Source organism: Quercus robur, chromosome 3 (genome assembly GCF_932294415.1).
Source record: "Quercus robur chromosome 3, dhQueRobu3.1, whole genome shotgun sequence".
NCBI lineage: Eukaryota > Viridiplantae > Streptophyta > Magnoliopsida > Fagales > Fagaceae > Quercus > Quercus robur.
This window is the reverse complement of record NC_065536.1, coordinates 49,236,248-49,256,646: the sequence shown is the minus strand read 5'-3', so window position 1 is coordinate 49,256,646 and position 20,399 is coordinate 49,236,248. Positions and strand designations below refer to the sequence as shown.

General features: G+C 34.0%; 3 protein-coding genes across 3 annotated transcripts in view; all 3 read right to left on the bottom strand.

Moving 5' to 3' along the window:
- LOC126718184 (germin-like protein subfamily 1 member 7) overlaps nucleotides 1-20,399 on the bottom strand; it is a 69,890-nt gene that overhangs the window by 8,239 nt on the left and 41,252 nt on the right. The window lies entirely within an intron of this gene.
- Nucleotides 7,105-8,177, bottom strand: LOC126718181 (germin-like protein subfamily 1 member 7). The gene is made up of 2 exons (XM_050420266.1): nucleotides 8,000-8,177; nucleotides 7,105-7,732 (listed from the first exon to the last, which is right to left on the bottom strand). The coding sequence occupies exons 1-2, from the start codon at nucleotides 8,121-8,123 to the stop codon at nucleotides 7,197-7,199; spliced, it is 660 nt and encodes a 219-aa protein (XP_050276223.1). The 5' UTR covers nucleotides 8,124-8,177; the 3' UTR covers nucleotides 7,105-7,196.
- Nucleotides 18,973-20,110, bottom strand: LOC126718182 (germin-like protein subfamily 1 member 7). The gene is made up of 2 exons (XM_050420268.1): nucleotides 19,918-20,110; nucleotides 18,973-19,648 (listed from the first exon to the last, which is right to left on the bottom strand). The coding sequence occupies exons 1-2, from the start codon at nucleotides 20,030-20,032 to the stop codon at nucleotides 19,113-19,115; spliced, it is 651 nt and encodes a 216-aa protein (XP_050276225.1). The 5' UTR covers nucleotides 20,033-20,110; the 3' UTR covers nucleotides 18,973-19,112.

Here is a 20,399-nt window from a genome sequence, read left to right as displayed (position 1 = left end):
AGAATTGCATACTCGTATATTATATATAACATATATTTCTAATAATAGCCTCCACAAATATATCCAAAATAATATATTTTCTCCCTTTTGCATAAAAATTTTTGTTGAACAATTAATTAAAATATTGTCTCTTGATATAATGTGTCAAATCTAAATAATATAGTGTATTGGCTTCAGTAATTTTTGTTAGTTATGAAGATAGTAACGTATTATGTAGAATCAAATTTTTTGTGTTAGTTATGAAAATAGCAATGTATTATGTAGAATCAAAATTACCTGTCAGGTCTTTTTTTTGTCAGCAAGATAGTCCAACTCATGGACGTTGAAGTACCTTTCTTATATGAAAAAAAAAAAAAGAAAAAAAAAAAGAGTGAAATACATACCTCTAATATTGAATACGCGGACAGAGGTAGTCTATAAGACAAAAGCCTTCATGTCATATTCAATTCAGAGTTGGGCAAGTTGGATAGTGATTTGGCTGCTGCTACTGGTAATAACATCGCTTTGGGCACCATTGTTGGAGTTATTTTTACAATTGCGCAGTGCCACAATGAGAATCAGGAGGCTAACCATTGCCACGGCGAGTTTGACCCACGAAAGCACTTGTTCTTCCCTGTACGTGACAAAAAGATCAATGAAGTTATATCAAATATTCAACACTGAAAAATAAATATATATTTTTTTTAAAGTACATAATGCTTGAATAACTTTAGTGTTTTGCTACCTGTTTAAAGGGTGAGGAGGAGGGTTTTCAAAAGTGGAAGGGTTGAAAGGAGGCGAGGAATGTATAAAATTTTCTATTTAAGAATTATAAGAGAATGATAATAATTAATGGTGAAGAGAGAGTTGATACGAAGATACAAAGGTGAAGTTCAGAGTTTATATATATTAAAAGAAAACTAAAGTAGCCGTGTGACAGTGAAAATAAATAAGAAGTTGATAGACTTCAGTAGATGAACCTTCTATCCATCTATCAAAAAAATTAACCTTCTATCCTTTACTAAAAAAAAGCATAATACATTAACCAAAATAGGAGGAAAAGTGAAGAGAAAAAATAAAATAAAAGTATTAGAAATGAAAAAACATGAAGGAAAAAATAATTACTAAAAAATATTAGAAACGGATTTTTTTTTTTTTTTTTAAATCTTCAATATAATTGATTAGTTGTAATACACTATTAGGCATTTGTGTCTATCCAAAGTGTTATTTTCCCTTAAGAGAAGTCAATCCAAAGAAGAGATTGATATATTATTAAATTATTAAGTTTTTGTGTTCATCAAACTTTATCCAAAGAGGTGATAAAGTAGTAGACAAAATTTTGATAATAACAAATAATTTGCCCAAATGCACACTTTAATTAAAAATCATATGTAACTTAAACAAAAGATAACAACAATTAAGTTTTTGTATTTATCTAAAAAATTGATAGAGATGTATATTATATATATTTTTAAAAATTTAATAAAATTTCTACAATTTGGTGAAACCACGTGGCGCAATCACAGCTTCTAAGCCCAACTTTTATTATATATAATATGATATGATATAATATATATGTAATATAATATAATATACGTTTAAGTTAATACAAAAAGAAGAAGTAGTCTTTTTTTTTTTTGGTTTTTTTTTGAGATAAACTACTTAATGATAAGAATGAATTAGAGTCACGGTAGTATACTATTCTTTTTTAGTTCTTTAAAAATCTAAAAATTTAATAAAATTTCTACAATTTGGTGAAGCCAAGTGGCGCAACCACGACGTCTAAACCCAACTTTTATTATATATAATATGATAATATGATATGATATAATATATATGTAATATAATATAATATACGTTTAAGTTAATACAAAAAGAAGAAGTAGTCTTTTTTTTTTTTTTTTGGTTTTTTTTTTTAGATAAACTACTTAATGATAAGAATGAATTAGAGTCACGGTAGTATACTATTCTTTTTTAGTTCTTTAAAAATCTAAAAATTTAATAAAATTTCTACAATTTGGTGAAGCCAAATGGCGCAACCATGGTGTCTAAGCCTAACTTTTATTATATATAATACTAGTCGCTAACCCGTGCGATGCACGGGAAAACTATTAGAAAATAATAAAGCATGCATATATTAAAAGACAATTTAAGTTCATGTGTACTTGCAAGGGATACATACCTAAATAGTTCTTGCGGTAGAAATAAAAGTCTTATCTTTAAGATAAAGAACTGATGTAAACAAACTAATCTTACATAAAACAAATTAAAAAAAAAAAAAAAAACATAAAACTGATGTCATGGGAAATTCAGCCACATAGTAGTAATATATAAATCTCTTAAAACCTAAACCTAAACCTAAACCTAAACGTAAGGACTAAATATTTATGCGTCTTCTCTTGCTTTCCTGATGTATTTGGTTAAAAACATAAAACTGATGTCACGCGAAATTTAGCCACATAGTAGTAATATATAAATCTCTTAAAACCTAAACCTAAACCTAAACCTAAACGTAAGGACTAAATATATAAACAAACTAACATTACAAAAGCTGAACTTTATAAGCTAAAATCTATACCGTGAGTTGTAGATCTTGAATGCTATACCGTGCGTTTAGGGCGTCCTACATCTGGAGAGAGAGAGAGAGTTTGCAGAAACCAAAGAAAAAAACACAATATAATAAAATCAAAGAGATAAAATTTTCAGAGGACAAAATATTATAGATAATTTAAAAGAATTTTGGTTTAATTCTTGAACACCGCAACTCCATAAAATTCATACTAATAATAATATTTTATGATAGCGTAGTTAGAATTTTGGTTTAATTCTTGAACACTGAATTGGAAATTGATTATATGAGTATTCAATGGTGAACAAAGTACTATGCATTAATTAATATATAAACAAAACTAACCTTACAAAAGCTGAACTTTATAAGCTAAAATCTATATCGTGCACTGTAGATCTTGAATGCTTTAGGGCTTCCTACGTCTGGAGAGAGAGAGAGTTTACAGAAACCGTGGCTTTATATTTTTTAACTTGAGAGAGGGGTAGAGGGGTAAGGTTGCTAGGGTTTTGAGGAGTTATAATTTTTATTTATTTATTATTTTTTAAATATTGTGCTGACGTGGAAAATTGTGGTATCAGCAAAGGCTTCGGTTTTATATATATATATATATATATATATAGATGATATAATATGATATAGACTAGTACTCTGCGTATTCTTGCTTGGGTGAGGGATGGGAATATAGCATATGGGGATATGTCTATTTATAGATAGGAGTCAGTGAACTGGTCTTTGTTTTTCACAAATGAAGCATATAAGACTTGGTAATTCTTCAACCATTCTCAATTTTTTGTGTAATGGATGAACTATTCTACCACTACTAGTCTGTACACATTAGACAAGCAATCAAATTGGACCACTTCAATACCATTGTGCAGTTTTCGTTTTGCACAAATTATCCTTACGTTGAAATAATTAGTTTCTCAAAAAAAAAAAAAAAAAAAAAAAAAAACATTGAAATAATTGAAGCACCCATTACCCATAACCCATGCATATATCTTGACTCTGTCCTCATTAGGGAATGTTTGAGATATAGTCAACGGTGTGACCCATATAATTAAGTATATATACTTGGGTTGAAATAATCTTATTGGTTTTCTAGAACCAATAACTTCGAAGGCATCTGACTACCGAGGCATGTGGTATATTATTCTTGTCGGTCTCTTTTTGTTGTTCTCACTTCATGCTATGGTGTTCTATCTATGATGTAATTTATTTATTTATTTATTTTGACTCATATGATATGTAATTCTTAAGAATATTTGGTCAATACCATAGTTAACTCATATTTGTTACAATTCATGCATGGCAAGATTTCTTACATCGAAACGCTTGTTGAAATTGTTGTATGAGAAGTAAACTTAAAAATATTGTACAAAAAAAAAAAAAACAAAAAAGAAATTAAAGAAAAAGTAGACATTAACCACAGTGAATTCAAAAATATAATTATATGAAATTCTTCTCTATGTTGTACCCAAGAGTTTTGTAGTTCAAGACGTCTAGAATTTAAATTTCTCTCTCGTTATAGCTATTTAGTTTTATTTATTTTTATATTTTATTTTTGTAGGTTTCAGTTAGTTCAACTGGTAAAATGTCTCTTGTATTTAAATAAGAAATCTAAGATTTGATCATCCCCAATACCAAAAACCGATTGGTGTTTTAGTCTAATGATTGAATCATCATGAGCAAACCTACAACTATAAGTTGAAACTCTCTCAAATTTTTTATTTTATTTTTATTATTGTCCCTGGCGTAAATATACCATATCTTTGTGTTCTCTTTATGATTATATATTCTGTTTCTACGTTGCATAATTAAATGGACTATAAACAATTCCATAGTCTCTAGACTCTCCACAACAAATTGATATTAAAATTTCCATTATCTCAATAGGTAAGTTCGTTTCATATTCAGCTTCTTGAGTCTTCCACCATCAATTGATATGAAAGCATCAATAAAGCCTGAATTTGGCCACAACTCGTTTGGTTGCCACAGATAGCCCCTGCAGCAATATGAAATACTTTCTCCATTAGGGTCTGTTTGGTTTGAGGGGGAGTAGAGGAAAGTAAAGTAGAATAGAATTGGTCAATAATACGCTAATTTTTAGCCAATTTCCCTCCACCTCAATCCAAACAGACTATTAGTATCACATAATCATGCATGGTAGAAATGAGAAGTATATAATGCTTTTTCATAATGATTTGTTCAACTTTCAACCTTTTTTTTAAGTAGCTTTCGATTCAATTAAACAGTTAGTGTAGTATATACAAAATAAAAAGGGAAAATTAGATAAAAATTGATGAGGGTATTTAATCTTACAGAACTTACCATGTTTCATTTTAGATCTAAAGTTTTTAATTTAATCAATTAAAGACCAAAAGTTTTTAATTGCTTCAATTTAAGGGGCCAAATTCAGTCTCCGTTATTCATTTTTGAAATTCTGAGCAATAACAGAACGTATAAAAGCACAAAACTATTGGTTAAAGTTAAACTCTATGTTTCACCTGAGGCTTTGTTATAGATCGATTTTTTCTATCATTGAACAGTGAGAAAACGCTTTGTTTAGATTGAGAAAATTTTGTTTAAAGGGAGAATATGATTGCTAGAATATCAAAATTGACTAAAATAAAACAAAAAATAAATAAATTTCAACAATTTTCAATTTTTTACTACTCTATTACTATCTAGAATAACATGAATAACAGGGATGGACAAGGGGATTCAAATTGAAGGAAAAAAATGCTCTATAAGTTTGGAACTTTAATTGACATAATTAGAAACCTAAATCTTGTTTGGATCAATAGATTGACTGTTGGCAACTATGAACGAAGCTTTGAATCTTGTACAGTTATCATGTGTTTTTTTTTTTTTTTTTTTTTTTTTTTTTTTTTTTTTTTTTTATTCCAAGATAGAGACCTAAAATCAGTTGTAGGAAAAGAAATTTCTGGAATCTCGACACCAAGCTTGATATCTTTTTGATCAATTGAGACAAGCTCAAATGAAATCTCTAGAGTAGTCAGTCGATCAAGAATTGCAAATTTAGAACTTTTGTGTGTGTGTGTGTGATGTGTTTTATTTTAAGTCAACTGCAGACGTAGTTTTTCATGACCCTAATTAAAGAGCTTATATAAAGACCTAGACTTTTCATAAAGTTGTAGCGGTAGAAACCCTAAGATATTTAAAGAGAAAACCCCGGCCTCTACCTATTCAAGGAAAATTATTAGGTACTCCCAGAGTACTATAAATACATACTCCCCTCTCTCACATAAATGGTGTGTTCCACCATGAATTTAATTAGTGAGACCCACCATTCATGTGAGAGGAGGGAGTACACATTTATGGTACTCTGAGAGTACACAATAATTTTCCCCTATTCAAACGATTAGTTTAGAAGCAAATAGAGAACAATCAAATGCAGTGTGTTGTTGCAATAGTGCATATCAAGTCTGAAGCCACAAAGCCTACATAGTCAACTTGTTCCGAAGAATCTTCAAATTGGTACTTGAAGTTGCTGACTGGATTGTTCATGTGAAGGAATTCAAAATAAAAGAGTCTAATCAAGTTCAAGCTACATGTGGTGACATGAGTAAGTTACTAATGAAGGTAGCAATCAGGAGCATGGGTTTATTTCAATTAATTGTAAGTTTTTCAATTCTATTAGTGGATTTCTTCTTAGGGTTTCGCAACTTTCACCATGGTTTTTCCTTTGGAATAATTTTTCCATCAATTTTCCATTGCGTCACCATATGATGTGCTATTTGTTTGTTTATTGTTTTCCAAATGGTCTATGTTACTACTATGGTAACTAGCCTAGAAATCAATATGACTTCAAAACTAGCTAATTTAACAAGTTGATTAATTTTGCAGTAAAATCAATCAGGGTCTAAATTTTCCAAACATACCTAATTTGAAATAGGATATAAACTTTGGGACTTTTGTGTAATTTCACAAATAATCATATTTAACCGCTTAAGTATTACATTTCTCACCAAGAGCTTTGTGGCTCAATTGGTTGTCACCTTTTAGTGTTTCTGGCGGAAACATCTAGGGTTCGAATCTCTCCACCCATACTGTTGAATTATCCAAAATAAAAAGATAAAAAAGTATTATGTTTCTCAACTTCTTCCCCTAATTACCTATAGGACTTTTTTTCAACATAGATTAGTGTTACTAAGCCCACAATTTGGCCATCTTTTTTATTTATTTATTTATTATTATTATTATTATTTTTTAATACAAGATATAAATTCTATTTTAGTCTAATATAAGTGTATAGGTGTGTGAAGTTCCCTCCTGGAAACTTGAACTCTAGCCTTTTCCCCCCACACCCCACAAGCACTTATACTTGTGGAGTGACCATCGCACCAAGGGTGTGCGGTGGTTGACCATCTATTTTTAATATAACTATTGTATTAGGTGCTTGTGATTTCAATCATTGTGGATCCAATGTGTACTCAAGATTTAGTAATGCACTAATTGCACTGCATTTACTTGGACACCATGACAGAAAAAAATCATATGAAAATTTTATTTGATAATAATTATTTTTAAGGCATTACAAATAAGAATCATGGCATACTTTGTTCAAACTCTGTTTTGTAATGGTTCTTCATTCCTATTACAAATATTTTTACTAATTGTGGCTTGACTAGAATTGTTTTTGAAGATAATCAACTACATTCTTGTCCAATTGGAAGGCCTTGGCGAGAACATCAGGATTGATTGGAGGATTAGATCCAAAAACCGCATTTGCTATGGTGATCAACCCAGGATTTTGACTGCTAAGACCGGCAAATGCAACAACGTTGGTTTGTCCTATGTTGAATTGGAAGTGAATGAGACCAATTGGGAATACAAAGACATCTCCCTTATTTAGAACTTTGGTAAAGAGTTTGTTTGGGTTGGATGTGACAAATCCAACCAATAGAGTACCCTCCATAACTACCAAAAGTTCAGTGCCACGTGGGTGAACGTGGGGAGGATTCAGGCCATATGGTGCAAAGTCAAGACGAGCCAAAGATATGCCTAGAGTGTTGAGGCCTGGTAATTTATCAACGTTCACAAGATTGACACTTGATCCGAGTTTACTTGCAGCTATGTTTCCAGGAATATTGAGTCCGGGAAAGAAAAAATCGTTGGCTGTGACAGTTGCTGGGTTCTTGCAAAATTTTCCATTCACAAATACTACACAAAGAAAAGTTTGTTATTGTCAAAAAGAAGACAGTTCTGTAATAATGGAAAATAACTTGTCATGTAGGAGAAAAAAAATCTATTGTGGATGATATAACGTAGGTGATGATAATAATTTTATTAATGTGTAGAACTTCATTATAATGATCTGGAAAAAACGTAGGTGATGATAACACTACTACGTACTGCTAATAATAAGAGAGCATGTAGATTTGCAGTTCATCAAAATAAAAATAAAGAAAGGAGAGTGCATGTACATACCAGCAGAATCGGTGTTGTTAATTGCGACACAAAAGTCTTGCAAAGGACTAGGGTCATGGGCAGAAGCAAGGGTAAAGGCCAAAGCCAAAATGGCAACAGTAACGAGGTGAGGAACACCTTTCATCGTGTTTGAGGTTATGTTATCCCTATCTTATGGTATAGTACTCTGCGTATTCATGCTTGGGTGAGGGATGGGAACAAAGTATATGGGGATATGCCTATTTATAGAGAGGAGTCAGTGAACCTGCCTAAGTTTTTCACAAACGGAGCATGTAAGTAATTCTTACAGAGTTCTCAATTTCTTGTTTAATTGCTGAAACATTCTTTAACCAGGACTTGTCTGTACACATTTGAAAAGCAATCAAATTGGACCACTTCAATGCCATTGTGCAGTTTTCGTGTTGGGCCGAACCACAAAATAACCTTACTTTCATATTATATTTAACATTGAAATAATTGAAGAACCCATGCATAGATCTTGACTCTGTCCTCATTAGGGAATGTTTAAGATATAGTCAACGGTGTGACCCATATAACAATTCTTGGGTTGTACTAATCTTATTGACCCCATCTTATCTTGACTCTGTATTCTAGAACCAATAACTACGTAGGCAACTGACTACCAATTAAGGCTTGTGTTATATTATTCTTGTCGGTCCCTTTTTGTTGTTCTCACTTCATGCTACAGTGTTCTATCTATGATGTAATTTTTATAAATGTTTTGTCAATGCCATAGTTAACTCATATTTGTTACAATTCATGGCAAGATCTCTTACATCGAAACGCTTATTGAAGTTGTTGTATGAGAACTAGAGAAGTAAAGTTAAAATCATTTTTCAAAAAATAAAAAATAAAAGAAACAAGTTAGATATTGACCATAGTGAATTCAAAAAAATAATTATATGAAATTCTTCCGTGCTATGCATGGATCCGCAACTAGTTTAGGTTTATAACTTTTAAACTAAAACATGAAATGCATCCATTTTAAATAAAATCATATTATGTACCACTTTTGTAAAGTTGTAATTTACAACTATTTTGTGTTAGCTTAAATTTCATACCAAATTTGATTGTAATTTCTTCAATCATATTTCCCTGTATGTATGTGGGTTTTCAATTGTCAGGGATGAGTGTGAGAGAGTGTGAAGACTCAAACTTAAAAGGATGAACAAGTGGATTTCGTGAGTGTCTCGCAAGAAGCTTACCCGCGAAAAAGCCACGTGTAGAGCACATGACTGGAAGATGAAGAGTCATGCCAGGCTAGAGATTTTTGCGAGTGTCTCGTAGGAAAGATCGTCCCGTGAAGTACTCACGAAACCTTCTGTTTGGCAAAAAGTTATGTTTTGCTTTACCAAGTCTTTACCCGTACTATATATACCCTCACTACCACAAATTATAGTGAGTTCTTTTTAGAGAGAAAACCCTCGAAAATACACTTGAGAGTTAGAGATTGTTATACCCGCAATTATCTACACATTTTCTTGCAGTTTTCCTTAAATCCTACTTCTCTATCTCCATATCCTTGAAAGGTTCATAGCCCAAACACTTACCACATCCATCCTGAGTGTAAAGTGAGAATTTGATACTATTGGGAAGCGTTGGAAGGAGTCATTCATTGGCGGATACAATCGGGTTGAATTGCGGGATCCAGAAAGCTAGAAAAGACAAAACTCTAAGAAGTCAATTGGTAGCAGGAGCTTGGAGAGCTCAAGTACATGGGGTAGATTAGGCTTGGAGGGTCTTTTGTTATTCATGTACTTCAACTTTATTCTCTAGTGGATCGATTTTGACTTGGAGGGTCACGCAAAGGTTTTTTGCTGAGTTCTTCGGTTTCCTCTTCAATAACATGTTTTGATGTTATCTTGTATTTGCATCTCTCTTCCTGCTTTTTAAGCTTTCCTTTTATTGTTGATAATGGATGAATATGGCTTAGGGTAGTGATATTGGTTATTTGCACTCATTTACTCTTATTCCGCACTTAGTATAAATTAGAGTGAAAGCTATCTAGCCATAATTTTTATTTGGGGGTCTAAACAAGCTCTTTTGTATTTACACATATCCGAGCTTTCAATTGGTATCAAAGCGAGAACATTTATCGGATTTCATTATCCTAGTGTGATCCTAGACCCCAAGTGAGATGGATAGATTTCAATCTCTCAATGCTCCTCCCTATTTTGATGGGTGTAATTATTCTTTTTGGAAAGTACGTATGTGTGCTTTTTTGTGTGCAATTGATGAGACGGTGTGGGATTCTGTTGAAAATGGTTGGGAAAAACCCACTACAGCCAAATTCAAATGGGATAAGACTGCTCTTGCTTTGGCAAACACCAATAGCAAAGCGATTAACACTATTTTTTGTGGTGTTTCTACTGATAAGTTTCACAATATTTCGCATGTGAAGACCGCCAAAGAGGCGTGGACCATTCTTGAGACAACCTACGAAGGTACCAAGAAGGTTAACGACACCAAGCTTCAAATGCTCACTACTCAGTTTGAAGAAGTAAAGATGAGCGACGATGAGTCGTTTGATTCCTTTTGTGGGAGACTCAACGAGAAAGTGATTGTCAAGCTCAATCTTGGGGAGAAGATTGAAGATACTAACGTGGTGAGGAAGATTTTAAGATCCTTACTCGAAAGTTTCCAGGCTAAGGTCACAGCCATAGAGGAGAGTAAAGATTTGGAGGAGATAAAGATTCAAGAACTCATTCGATATCTCCAAACATATGAGCTCGGGCTGCCTTCTCACAAATCTAGCAAATCCCTTGCCCCTAAAACTATAAATGAGCGATTGGGTGATTCCTCCGATGAAGACGATGTACAGAAGGATGTGGCATTTCTTGCAAAGAACTTTCAGAAATTTCTCAAGATGAAGAACAATGGGAGGTCGTTTGGCAAAGGAAAATTCTCATCCTCAAAGAATGACAAGAGGGAGTTCAAGAAGAAGGATGGGAAAGATTCTCCATCCACTCAAGGAATTGTGTGCTATGAATGCAACGGCCATGGACATCTCAAGAAAGAATGTCCAAACTATTTGAGAGGAAAGGGTAAAGTGTTTGCCACTACCCTTAGTGATTCAGAAAGCTCAAATTTCGATGCGGAATGAGAGTGTGATAGTGAGGGAAACTATTCAGCCTTCATGGCAATCATTGTAGTTGACTCTACGGATGATTTGAGTGACTTGGTTGATGAGCTTGGTGTACATTCCAAAGGTGAAGAAGTTGAAGAGTTGGAAGATGAGGATGTGTGTCTCAACAAAGGTGAGAGGAACCTTCAAGAAGTGTATGATGCATTACTTGAAGAATGTAGCAAATATACCAAAGTTGCAAAGAATGTGGTTAGAAAGATTAAGAAAATTGGAGAAGAGAATAAATCCACACTTGTGCAACTTAAGGAAGCTAAATGTGAAGTTGAAGAGCTAAAGGAAGAGTTGCTGAATGCGTATCCTAAAATCAAGATCCTTGAACTTGAAATAATCCAAGCAAATGCCAAAGTGGAGCACATTTCCACCAAGAAGCTTGACAATGTGCATTCTTCTCAAAAATCTTCAAATGACAAGACCGGTTTAGACTATACCGGTGAAGGAAGCTCAAGCAGCAAACCTAAGAAGGAAGTAAGGTTCGTATAGGCCAAAAATGTAGAGAAATCTAAAGTGGAGAAGCCCAAGGTTAAGACCCATGTTGTTGCAAAGAGAACCATTGGTACAAAACTAAAGGAAAAAGGGAAGTCATTACCCAAAAGTCAAAGGGGACCTCAAGTGTAGTATTTTTGTCATCATTATGGCGTGCGGGGGCACACAAGACCAAATTGCTTCAAGCTTCAGTCACCCAAAAGGGCTGATTCTTTGTGTGGCCAAGAAAACTCGAGAAAAATGTCAAAGAGAATTCAAGCTAAAGGAGAAAATGAGGGACAACTCATTGGAGATGTTATGGAAATGTTGAAGAATATTTCATCATGCCTTGCTAGCTTTACCCTGAGGTTTGAGAGTTATGTCGATCGTACCCCTCCATCTAGGGATCTCACCCAAAATACTTGTACAATGTGGGTGAAGAAGGGTATTCATGCATGATCACTCACTATGCCCATGCATTAATACTTTCAACATATTAGGATTATAGTTTCATGCATCATGACATATACAATTTTCTTGTGTCATTGCTTCCGGTTTAAGCATGTTTCTTTTAAAAGGTTTTGTTGTTTACCTTGTTTTTGTGATCTTACTTTTTTTTTTTTTTTTTGAGTGTGTTGAAAAATTCAAAAGCCCATAAAAAGTGAAAAAATCTCAAAAAGTTTGATCACTTGTGTTGTGTATATCACATGTGAGTTTGGCTTAGTACATCCGTTCTAATGGCGTAGTGCATTTACGAGCTTAGCTTGTTATCTATTCACATTTTCTAAGTGTGAGCAACATCTAGAAATCTATGTTTGATTGTTGTAAATAGATCTTCAAGTCTGTCATGAATGATTGGTCAATAGTCTTGCTTGATCTTGATACATGCGTAGACTTATGCCTATATATCTCCTCACACTTTTTTTTTTCTTTCTTTTTCAAAAGAGCTCTTCAAATGTAAATCTCCAAAAGGAGAAAGAGTTGAAAAATTCTTGCTTCAAATACTAGTTTGACTAGAAAAAGGTGGAGCAAATATGTATTAAAATGTATGGTGCCAAAGCCAAAAGCTCTATTGTCTAAAATTCATTAAAACGTTTATGGCATCGCTTCTCAAAAATTTGAGTTGTATTTGATCAAAAGTATGAAAAATGAAAGCCAAATGAAAAGCTTTCAATCAAAATGTAATCACATTGGTGAAGGGTCATATATGTTCATTTTCACAAGTGAGATAGGTCACTTGATTTCATACTAGTTGTGTATGACTTGATTGAATTGATCATTGAAGTTTCATATTAGACTATGAACTAGTTCATACTTGATCCACACACATAACACACAAGTCTAATGTTCAATGAATGCTTTTTCCATTTATGTGATTGTACGTGTTCAAATGTGATGCGTATACTCAATTGCTTGATGATCAAACCCAAAAAGATTTTTAAGTATTTTATATGTTTTTGAAAGTTTTTTTTTTTTATGATTTTGTGAGTTTAGAGTTTTGTCCAAAAAGTCTATTTCCTTTTTGCTAAAAAAAAAACTCTTCTAGATGTATTTTCGCGAGTAAGTTGCGAGCCTTACCCGTGAAAATGAGGATGGAAAAATTTAGATATCACTGAAATTCAAACATAGAGTTTTGCGACTAGCTCGTGAGTAAGAGCTACCGGCAAAAACTATTAATATGCTTCAGTGGCCATTTCGCGAGTAACTTTGTGAGAAGCTTACCCACAAAATGAGCGATTCTATAGTTTTTAAAGCCAAACAATGACAGTTTTTTCAAACATACTCATTTTGCCTCCTCCGTGCCTCTCTCAACCCAAAACACATTTTCTCTCAAAAACTCACCCAAAACTCAAGATAAATCCCTCACTAAAACTCATCTAAGGTATGTTTCAACATCTTTATACTTTTTTTGAAAGGGTTGGGAAAAGCTTCTTTTTCTTGCAAAATCTTTTGATTTTCTTGATTAAGCTGTGTCCCATTGTGTATGTTTGTGTTTGTGTTGGCCCTAAGTGGCATTTTAACATGTATCTAGGCAAGATTTCAAGATGTTCATGCATTGTTTTACATGTTAGTGGTTTGTATGCACACTATGTGTTTGATGAAATGCCCAAATGGCATTTTGTTGTTGTTTTAGACTCCAATGAGTACCAAACTTTTGGGATTTCTATGTTTTTACATTCTTAACATGTTTTAAACATTGGTTGTGTCTTTTACACAATTTGCCCCATGGATGCTTTATCATGCTTTTGTCATGCATCACACATGCACACCAGATGCACACACTTAATCACTTGACATGTTTTGCACTTCACTCATGCTAGATAAGTGTTGTTACATGTTTAGCACTTAAAACATGGTCTTGTGTCTTTAGGGTTTATGTTTTTATGTTCTTTTTAGGAATTTTGTTTGGTTTTATGGACTAACTCTTGTATCTAATCAAATTTGTTTCCTTGCTTGTGTTTGTCATTATTTGTGTGTGGCTATTCTTTTTACAGATGTATCATCATTCCTCTCATGGTAAATAACAAGTGATTGACCTCACATCATCCCCTGTATCAAAGAGGACCCATCATTCGTTTGATGACTTTGACAATAGGAGATTCAAAACTCTTTTGAATTTTCAGTCATTCTCTAACAACTTTAAGAGTGCACCTACTATGGTGGAAAGAATTGTTCGGTTTGATACCTTGGGATCCACTTTCACCCCTAAGATATTTGTGAATAAATATTGGGCAAATCTGTTCAGAAACTTGAAGGATCCCATTGACAAATTGGTCAAAGAGTTCTACTCAAACGCTTGGTTCACCAGAGCTGAACTAAAGTGCTGGATTAGAGGAAAGGATTTTATCATCACCCCGGATTATCTTGCGAAGATTCTTCACATCAATCGTCCAACGAATGTGGACAATTCACCATATGATGACAGACTAGTTGCAGTGATAGAGATTTTTGACATTCTAGGAGCTGATCATGAGGTCTCCTCTAAAGGCACTTCCATTGGTACTGCACAGTTTGGACTGGAATTGAAGACTCACATTGATCATGTTTTGCAATCTATATCCTCTGTCCAACACTAGTTTCATCAATCTTGGAAGAGCTCAATTTTTATGTTATCTAATCAAAGGAGCTCAAATTGACATTTGTGCTCACATATTTTAGACCATGGGAAAAATGGCAGGCCAATCAGCTACACGAATGTGTCTTTCTTTCTGTAGTCTTATCATGAAAATCATGGTTTTTAAAGGTGTTCATCCACCAAAAGAAGGAACTATGTTGCCTTGTCAATGTCCAATTTCAATGATGTCACTCCAAATGAGCAAGAGTCACTCCTTTGTTGAAAGGACAAAGCAAAGTCTCTCCAAAACTCCAAAGAGTGACTCCTCCCATCATGCCACTCCTTTCAAACAATGATCAACTGCTCCCGCTATCCCTGGGCATCCCGTGACTACATTTCCTCACACTCTTGAGCCGCAACCTACTAGCATTCAGTCGGGACCATCTAGTTCTCAATCCGATAGGTTGACAATCTTGGTTGAGGGTTTACATGAGCATATTTTAGGTCTTGCTAATGTAATATACTCTACCACCAGTTAGGTTCAGATTCGTCTAACCATCATTGAGACTCAGTTGGATAAGATTCAACGCAAGCTAGAGGAAAACCTTTAGCTATTCGTGCCAAAAAGGGAGAGAGCATCTCATTGTATATTTCTAACTATAGCATATAGTAAGGGGGAGAGCATCACATGAAAGGAGGTGTGAATTTTGAAAGGGGGAGATTTACGGGCTCAAAATGAGGAAGATTACCTACAGTCATACACTTTTGGATAGTCTAACCAGTGTTTGTTAGTCTAGTTTACTTTAAGTTTTTATAGCTTTTGGATATTTACAATGCTTTCATTTAAAGCTTTTAAGTACTTTAGTTTAAAACTTAGTTTTCTTTAGTACTGTTTTGTATCTTGGTTTTTATTCCCTTTTTGATGCTCTTTGCTCTTCTATTGCTTCTTAGCTTTAGTTTTTATAATGCATCATGTTTGTTGGACATGCAATTGATTTTAGCATTGCTCTTAATTACATTGCATGTCTGGATGATCATTTACTAGATAAATATTCATGGTAGTAATTTCTTGATGACTGTTCATGTTTGATCAAGTTATTCTTCATAACTTATATTTCTGTTTGTATCTTGACCGCATTTTACTTGTTCCTATACATACCTTATGTTCTACTTGTCATGAGCTTAATGAAAGTTTGTTGTATGTGTGAGTGTTTCAGGATACAGGTGTATACGGAGCAAGGGCTTCACAGCTTCTAGAATTAGGTGTGAGTGAGTTTTGTCTATGTTCCCAAACTCACATTTAAGTCTAGAGTCTATTTAGGGGTTTTGTCACGGAATAGCCAAAGGCGAAGATTGTAAAGTTGTAATTTACAACTATTTTGTGTTAGCTTTAATTTCGTGCCAAATTTGATTGTAATTTCTTCAATCATATTTCCCTGTATGTATGTGGGTTTTCAATTGTAAGGGATGAGTGTGAGAGAGTGTGAAGACTCAAGCATAAAAGGATGAACAAGTAGATTTCGCAAGTGTCTCGCAAGAAGCTTACCCGCGAAAGAGCCACGTGTAGAGTACATGACTGGAAGATGAAGATTCATGCCAGGTTGGAGATTTTCGCGAGGGTCTTACGGGAAAGGCCATCCCGCGAAATACTCGTGAAACTTTTTGTTTGGCAAAAAGTTATATTTTGCTTTACCAAGCCTTTACCCACACTATATACCCTCATTACCCATAAATTGTGGTGAGTGCTTTTTGGAGAGAAACCCCTAGAAAATACACTTAAGAGTTAGAGATTATTATACCCACAATCATCTACACATTTCCTTATGGTTTTCCTCAACTCCTACCTCTCCATCTCCATATCCTTGAGAGGTTAATAGCCCAAACACTTACCACACCCATCCTGAGTGTAAAGTGAGAATTTGGTGTTGTTGGGAAGCATTGGAATGAGCCATTCATTGGCAGATTCAATTGGGTTGAATTCCAGAAAGCTAGAAAAGACAAGGTTTCGTGAAGTCAGTTGGTAGCAAGAGCTTGGAAGGCTCAAGTACATGGGGTAGATTAGGCTTGGAAGGTCTTTTGTTATTCGTGTACTCCAATTTTATTCTCTAGTGGATCGATTTCAACTTGGAGGGTCACAGAGAGGTTTTTCGCTGAGTTCTTTGGTTTCCTCTTCGATAACACATCTCAGTGTTATCTTGTGTTTGCATCTCTCTTCCCTACTCTTTAAGCTCTCCTTTTATTGTTATTAATAGATGAATATGGCTTAGGGTAGTGATATCGGTTATTTGCACTCATTCACTCTATTTCCGCACTTAGTATAAATTAGAGTAAAAGCTATCTAATCGTAATTTTTATTTTGGGGACTAAACAAGCTCTTGTGTATTTACATATATCCGAGCTTTCAACTTTAATTGAACCATGAAATCGGTCCATTTCAAAAGGAGATAATTATTTTTTTAGTTATTAGGGGCTCCTAGGAAAACACGAGTTATTTAGATTAGTCAACTCAACAATTAAAAAGAAAACTTTATTTAGTATAAATGCTAGGGAAGTGTATAAACTAAAAAATTTTGTTTTATTTTATACGTATATAATCATATTATGCCATTTAAGCTGTCCACATCATACCATACAAATTTTTTCATTTAGTTAACATTGCTTAGTATTAAGCTGTCCATATATATAAAGTTCTCCAAGTTGTAAATATACCATATCTTTGTATTCTTTATATGATTAATTTATACAAAAAAACCAAAACAAATAAGTAGTAGTCGTAATCTAATCCATCTACATAACAAACACAATTAATATTTAATACCCACTACTCTCTCCCATCCATCAGGAACAGCTTTAACATATGGGATTCTCTCCTAGAGTGCAATTTGTTCCTCAGCATCTTTACCAAAAAAGACACTGATGGTGATAACAACTTGCTCTGCTTGACTAGCCATCACACCACACCACAACCCGCGCCGCAACTCACACTACACCCCACAAGTCCAAACATAACAAACCAACAGTAAGTATCAACCATTCCATGAAAAGTTGGAAGGAAAAAGTTTAGTTTTATATCAGTTTGGAGCTATCTTCCACCAATTTATGTGGTAATTGAAGAGATCATACAATTTTAATTTTAATCACGTGACATTTAAATAATAACATAGATAATCATATAAATTGTGACGTAGTGGGTTGGACTGACGTATGGCTGTTGATATGGCAATATATAGGATCATGTGTCAACTATCAACGCATAGCATAGCTTGACATGGTAGATATGTGGTCAGGACTAACATGGTTGCACCTTGTGATGCCATATGGCTTTTCTTTTCTTTTTCTTTTTTTTTAACAACCTGTGTGTTTTGCAACCCCCTATGGTTCAATTCCCGCAAGGAGAATGTCAAGGGTGACACATATTTGGGTATTCAAATATTCAGGTTCTACTTCAGATGCAACACATGCTCGGGTGTTCTCACCTTGTTTTGTTTTGCTAGCACGTACAAAGAACAGCGCGCTTGCAGAGGTGAACAAAGTTGCTGGCGATGGCTGTAGGTGATGAACTTGGCGGCTGTGATCAGAGGCAATCTTGCAGCCTTGCATGCTGCCGGCTAGTGATGGCATCGCTAAGAAGGTTGTGAGATTTCAAAATTTTGGGTTGTGTATTTTGGTATATCACGGCTTGGTCAAGATCAAATTTGACTGAAAAACAACAATATAGAAAAAGGAAAGAGCAAAAGCAATATTTTAACTTGAGATCTTCACCATTAAACTCTTGTATTTACAATTGATCAAAAGTAGGGTTTATATACTAGAGAACTACTCTAGGTTAGCCCTAGACTAACTCACGATTAGTTTGTTTGTTCTACAAGCACATGAACCTACAACGGTCTGGACTTCTTGGACCATGCATCTTTAACAATATTTGAGAAATTCTTATTTTACATTGTACGATACAATATAAATTTACATTGTAAAGATACAAAAAGTAGCAAATATTGTACACATTTGCAAAAAATACACAATATTTACCAATTTCAACAAATATGTACAACATTTGCCACTTTTTGTGTGTCTACAATGTAAATTTACATTTTAAGTATAATATAAACATATAAAGGTCCACGATATTTAACCCTTTATGTATTATTTTTTTCTCACTTATATAATTTTTTCCAAAAATAAAAATGAACTATTTATATATAATAGTTAGGTGCTAGTAATTTCAAACATTGTGGATCCAAGGAGTAATCAAGATTTATTCGTGCACTAATTGCTATGCCTTTTCTATTACACAATGGCTTGCACTAAAAATAAAATAAAAATAACAAATCATTTTATTTGAAAAATAATTATTTCTATGGCATTACATCAAGCAAACAATGTAAACTTTATTCAAACTATATAGTGGTTAATTATTCCTATTACAAATATTTTCTTAAATTGTAGTTGACTTAGAATTGTTTTTGAAGATAATCAACTACATTCTTGTCCAACTGGAAGGCCTTGGTAAGAACATCAGGATTGATTGGAGGATTAGACCCAAAAACTGCGTTTGCTATGGTGATCAACCCAGGATTTTGACTGTTGAAACCAACAAAGGCAATAGCATTGGTTTGCCCTATGTTGAATTGGAAGTGAATAAGACCAATTGGGAATACAAAGACGTCTCCCTTGTTTAGAACTTTGGTGAAGAGTTTGTTTGGGTTGGATGTGACAAATCCAACCAAGAGAGTACCCTCCATGACTACCAAAAGCTCAGTGCCGCGAGGGTGAGTGTGAGGAGGACTGAGGCCATATGGTGCAAAGTCAACACGAGCCAAAGATATGCCTAGAGTGTTGAGACCTGGTAATTTATCGACGTTCACAAGATTGACCCCCAATCCAAGTTTACTTGCAGCTGTGTTTGTAGGAATATTGAGTCCAGGAAAGAAAAAATCGTTGGCTGTGACAGTTGCTGGATCCTTGCAAAATTTTCCATTCACAAATACTACACAAAGAAAAGTTTGTTATTGTCACAAAGTAGACAGTTTTGTAACAATGGACAATAACATGTCATGTAGGAGAAAAAAAAAATCTGATGAAGATGATATAACGTAGGTGATGATAATAATTTCATTAATGTGTAGAACTTCACTATAATGATCTCGAAAGAACGTAGGTGACGATAACATTACTATGTACTACTAAAAATGAGAGAGCATGTAGATTTGCAGTTCATCACAATAATAATTAAAAAAGGAGAGAGCATGTGCATACCAGCGGAATCGGTGTTGTTAATTGCAACACAGAAGTCTTGCAATGGACTGGGGTCATAAGCTGAAACAAGGGTGGTTGCCAAAGCCAAAATGGCCACAATTACAACATTCATCATATTTTTTGATGTTCTTTCTTATTGTGTAGTATTTTTCTTGCTTGGGTGAGGGATGGGGATATAGCATATGGGGAATATATCTATTTATAGAGAGGAGTCAGTGAACCTGTCTAAGTTTTTCACAAATGGAGAATATAAGACTTGGTAATTCTTCAACTGCTCTCAATTTCTTGTTCAACTGCTCTCAATTTCTTGTTTAATGGCTGAACCTTTCTTCAAACACTAATAGCCTGTACACAATTAGAACAGCAATCAAATTGGACGACTTCAAAGCCATTGTGCACTTTTCGTGTTGCTTTTTCATAATATATTTAGGTGGGGTTTGGATACACAACTGGCGTTGGCATTTTGAGTTTTGCATTTTTCC

What these genes read in the sequence shown, in the direction of transcription:
- LOC126718181 (XM_050420266.1), bottom strand. Translation starts at nt 8,123, where the DNA reads ATGAAAGGTGTTCCTCACCTCGTTACTGTTGCCATTTTGGCTTTGGCC. An exon ending in TAACAACACCGATTCTGCTG is followed by an intron (nt 7,733 to 7,999) that starts GTATGTACATGC and finishes TTCTTTGTGTAG; the next exon opens with TATTTGTGAATGGAAAATTT.
- LOC126718182 (XM_050420268.1), bottom strand. Translation starts at nt 20,032, where the DNA reads ATGATGAATGTTGTAATTGTGGCCATTTTGGCTTTGGCAACCACCCTT. An exon ending in TAACAACACCGATTCCGCTG is followed by an intron (nt 19,649 to 19,917) that starts GTATGCACATGC and finishes TTCTTTGTGTAG; the next exon opens with TATTTGTGAATGGAAAATTT.